The 5,071-nt window shown below is 47.0% G+C and overlaps 1 protein-coding gene across 1 annotated transcript; it reads left to right on the top strand.

The window, feature by feature from the left end:
- The first annotated feature begins 504 nt into the window (after nt 1-504).
- On the top strand, nt 505-2,815 carry LOC109323343 (tubulin polymerization-promoting protein family member 2-like). Its single transcript, XM_019554771.1, has 4 exons — nt 505-718; nt 1,699-1,874; nt 2,031-2,184; nt 2,545-2,815. The coding sequence occupies exons 1-4, from the start codon at nt 587-589 to the stop codon at nt 2,725-2,727; spliced, it is 645 nt and encodes a 214-aa protein (XP_019410316.1). The 5' UTR covers nt 505-586; the 3' UTR covers nt 2,728-2,815.
- The last annotated feature ends 2,256 nt before the right edge of the window (nt 2,816-5,071 follow it).

Raw genomic sequence — 5,071 nt, 5'->3', positions numbered from 1 at the left:
AGGGGCTTTGGTGCGGTGGGCCTTGGGGCCCTTGACCACCTTGGTCCATGCCCCTGACTGGGCAGAGCGGGAGGTCCCAGAGTCCTCCTTAGTCGTGGAGGGAGACGGTGCTCTACCCTAAATTTTAACTCTGGGGCTATAACACCTGATTTGAGAATTGAGATTAAACCAAATATAATTTAAATTAAATTTAAATAAACTTGACATGTGTTCAGCTTGATTTCATTCAGATTAAATGCATATTACAATAAAAGAACTTTAGATTGAATTTAGGTCAGGTTACATTTGATTTAGATAGATTAGAGTTAAATTTGGATTGAATTTATATTAAGATGATATTCTCAGTTTGGACTGAGTTAGATTACACATATACTAGATTAGGATTAGACTGGGTTTGGAGTCCAGTTAGATTAGCACTAGATTAGTTTTGAGGTTGGGCTGCCAATACTTTCAAGGGAAATGTTTGTCTGTAAAAAGTTTTTAGCCTTTAAGCTATGTCTCCAACTACGACTTCTGCTCTTGGCCCTCTCTGTGATGTCATCAGAGCCTAAGTGAGTTGAATTAGCAGTGACATTACAATTATCTGATGAGGTCACAATGGGTGACTCAGCCTATATCCCAACGACCTTGGTCCTGCTGGCCCAGAGTAGCCGACCTCCTCCCAGATGACAGAGGACTCAGTCTCAGAGAACAAGGCCGAGAACATCTGCTTAGTCAGGTTAGCCCATGATTTGGAGGCACCATTATTAGAAGGGAAACTGTTTTTAGAGGGGAAAAACAAATTCTGATTTTAGGTAAATCCAGAAGGACTGCCCCCTAAATTCAGCAGGGTTTTTTTTTTCTGATTTCAGTGGAGTTTCTCACTGAGGTGAGCAACTGTTTTTTCCCTTAGAGAGTTCCAGGACCATCAGGGATTTATATACATGCACATATTGTCCAGAAGAAACCTGAAGGACGAACCAATGGTTGAAAGGATGCAGGTTTAGCTAAGCCCTGCTAGGAATTTCAGCAGAACTTAAGGGAGTCGGACATCCAAATCCGTTTGAAAATTTGAAGGCTCCTTTGAAACACCTACTCACAGTTCATGTATCATTTCTCCTACCTTCCTTTCAAGCCCAATTACAGGTGTAACGGCCCATTAAAATTAATGGAAAATTAATACAGGGTCAGGGGAAGAGGACAGAAACTTTATGTAGGGGCATATGTAGGAGAGTAGGTCATGGCTCTGGGACTAAATTGCCCATCTTTAAATGGAAATCATTGACAGCTAAACTGAGGGAAGTGTGAGGTACAGAGACTGTGCTGACAGTGCCCCAGCTCTGGTCTTCCCATCTTGGTTCACAAAGCAGGAGGAACAGCCTTGAGGATAGACTGTGGCTTGTGCTATGCAGCAGCTCTGACTACATTTGTGATTTTTCAAAGCAGCTCAAGGGAATTGGGTGCCCACTTTTTTTTTTATACATGTTAATACTACTGGAAGCCTAAGAGTTTCCCTATTGGTTCCCAGATGTCTTCAGATACCCCTCCCCCCCTAACAATTCCTAGCTGTCCCCAGCCATCGTCTAAATGCCAGATGTTCCTATCCTAACATCACTCTCACTCCAACCCTATGGCCTTACATAGGTTGTAGTAGCTCCCCTGGGAAGCACAGGAGGTTTGGGGCACCATGGCTTTACCTCTGCCTTCTCCTCTCTCCAGCCAAGGATGTCTGAATTAGAGAAAGCCTTCCGTAAATTTGCAACGTACGGGGACACGGCTGCTACTGGCAATGACATGACATGCAAGAACTTCTCCAAGCTGTGCAAAGATTGTGGTGTGATGGATGGGAAAGCTGTGACCAGCACGGACGTTGACATTGTATTTAACAAAGTCAAGTTAGTAGGGGGCAGACTGGAGATGCAGCTGTGGGTGGGGGTGGACAGCGGGGAGACTGAGCAATGTGGATGTTCTACGATTTTTGCTGGCCTAGCAGCCCCTTCCCTCCCCCTCCAACCTTGCTGGGAAATGCATGAGTCTCTGTCTCACTGCAGGACCAAGGGCGCTCGCACCATCAACTTTGCTGAATTCCAGCAGTCCATGAAGGAGTTATGCGGGAAGCGCTTCAAGAGCAAGTCCCCTGAGGAGGCATTGCAGGCTGTGTATGCACTGATAGAGGGCAAGGACCCAGCCAATGTGGGAGTCACGGTGAGTACCCCAACTCAATCTCTCATGCCACGTGTCACTCCCAAGCACAGCATCCTGCCCACTGCTTTGCCCAGAGCTTACCATGAAGTAATGTGCCCAGAGTCCTCTTCCCCTCACACCTTTTGCTTAAGACCCCACCTGCAGCAGGCAGGACTATCCCAACACAGAGACTAGAAAATAACTGGGTGTGGAATTAACTTGGTGTAAATGTCATGGAGATAGCACCCACACCCTGAGGTAGGAATGTGCCCTTGGTCATCCTTGCACCCACACAGCCCCCCTCCCCTTTGGGAGAAGATTGATTGCATTGTAAGCCTATCCTCTATCTTTGGTGACTTCTGCTATCCTGCTCTCTTACAGAAAGCCACCGCAGTTGGTGGGGTGGAAAGGCTGACGGATACCAGCAAATACACAGGTTCTCATAAGGAACGATTTGATGAGAGCGGCAAGGGGAAGGGGCTGGCTGGCCGTGAGGAACAGACTGATAACAGTGGCTATGTTGGGGCCTACAAAGGATCTGGCTCCTACGACAAGACACATTAAGTCCTAGAACCGTTCTTAGGATAACCCTACACTCCAGTTGTCCACTGTAACCTGAGAGGGGAGGCAAGTAAATACCTCAGGCTCACTGCGTCTTGGCTTGTGTGCATCTCTAATTCCCAGATCTGGGATTGCAGGGGGCAGGACAGGTTGGGAATATCCAGATCTGAGACTGGATCTAAGGATGAAGAGGTGGCTTTGGCTATGGTCTGCTTGGGAGGGGTTCTCAAAAAATTAACAGTAAAGGGCTTATGTAACATGGCTGGGCTTTCTCAGGTGCTCTTCACAGCTGAGATGGAGTTGGGTCTCTTAGACATCTCATTAGCCAGGGAGGAAGGAACGGGGAGTCAGGACTCCTGTGTTTGCCCTTTCAGACCACCTGTGTGACCTGGGGTAGATAGCTTCATCTCTCTGTGCCCGTTGCATTCTGTGTAAAATAGGATTTGGACACTGGGGTTTGAAAGCAGAAGGATATTGGCCCTATCTCAATAACTCCAAGGTACTCTTCCTGGTTGTCTCTGCTGTGGGACTGGCATGTCCTGATACAGAAGGGCCAAGCATGCCATGCCCACCAAAGTCCCCCAACCAGCTTCTACATTACCCTGAGGCTACTCCAGGCTTATTCCCAGTACCTGCTTTCATGCCTTTTGTCCTGGGAGGGTCTGAGAGGTTCACAGGCCCTCTGATGCTTGGACTAGCTGTTGACATGGTATAGACAAGCTGCTGGAGCATCTCCCCTTCAATTTACCTGGGTAACTGAGTCACAAATCTGACCCTTATTCTGTCCCATGAATTTTGAGTCTAAATGGGCCATCCCCAGCAGCATAGTACATTAGAACCAGGCTAGAGAAACAAGATGCCTCTAGGCTATGAAGAGCAATGGTCACAGGAACATAGAGCCCTTTTTCACTAGGCTGTTGTGACCAGGGTACAAAATGCAGCAGTCTAGCACCAGAGCTGAATGGAGGGAAATGTCAGTCTGGCAGCTGAATGGAGGGAAGTGTCTCATTATGGAGGGCAGTCACCCAAGTGTCAATGTGCCTTTATACAAAGTGTGAAAAACTGAGCGCTGGCAAGGTTTGGAAGGTGATGCCTCCAGGTTCATAAGGCCCTCAAGTTGCCCTAGTGTGTGGGGTGGAATCTCCTGTTGGCTAGTGCCCCAAGTTCCCAGTTGGAGACACAAATCACAACTAGGGTTGGACCAAGTCTCTGTTGTCATTCCTTGCTCTCAGCCCAAGAGTTTTAACAAAGCTTCACATACTTCATTTAAGGAATGGGGCACACCATGTATCAAGCTGCCAGGTTGACGGGGTTTGCTGTTTCCAGTTCTTTTGGAACATTTCCCCATTGCAGTCCTCATTCACACTATTACCTGGCCCAAAGGTTGGCTCTCGCTCCATGATTCTTCTTAAACTGGGCACAGTCAGGGGGAAGAGCCCCTGAATGTGAGGTGATCCAGTAAAGCTGCTGGGCATGGAGGACCTGAATGATTTTTCAGGGAATAATCACCTCCACTGGTGGCATTGCTTTCCCCCTAATTGCTTACTTAACCTGGCTGCACCCAGTTCCTACAACCACTTCTCTCCAATGACCCCCAGGGTTGAGGCAGAAGCATAGAAGGGCCTCCCTAATGGTATGAATGTGGGGGGAGGAGGGGCCTTCCGGCTAGTCTAAGTAGGAGGCTACATGTTATATTTGTGAATGCATAGTAGGAAGTAGCTTTCCCACTGACTCAGTGTTCCCAGGGGTGTGCCCTCAAGAGCTGTATCCTTGAGAGCAGTGTCCCTGCGACCACTGGGGAACTGGTGTAGACAGTATCCCAGAGAACATGGCCTCTGCCTTGTAGCAAAACAATGAAAAGGGGAAGAATGACCCCAAATATAGTTTTAAACTAAATTCAGTCTAATTTGCTCTAGCCGTCACCAACCATTCTAAGCATGATCCCCTGGTTATTACAGGGTGTGAAAGTGCCTTATCTAACCACATTGCTATATCTGAACAAGTTTGGATTTCTTTTTCTGTTGGGCATTCACTCGGAGATTCCCGGGTTTATAGTGCGTGCTCCGGGGAGAATGATAACATCCTTGTTCTACATTTTGTCCTAAATGATCAGTGACCCCAGATCTCACTGTGCTAGGTGCTGTGCAAAGCCTGAACAACTCTTCCTGCTCCAGAGATCATTTAAATATACTCACAACTTTAACTCTGTCTTTATATAGCTCTTGGTGGACTATAAAATAATGTAATATATTTTTTGATAAAAGTAATCCTCTAATTTACTTATCAGTTACGTATAATCATAGAATTACAGAGAAGCAGGGCTGAAGGGAGGAACATGTCAGAGGGC

Source organism: Crocodylus porosus, unplaced genomic scaffold (assembly GCF_001723895.1).
Source record: "Crocodylus porosus isolate Cpor-Errol unplaced genomic scaffold, CroPor_comp1, whole genome shotgun sequence".
NCBI lineage: Eukaryota > Metazoa > Chordata > Crocodylia > Crocodylidae > Crocodylus > Crocodylus porosus.
The sequence above is the reverse complement of the archived record's forward strand: the minus strand, read 5'-3'. Positions and strand labels throughout refer to the sequence as shown.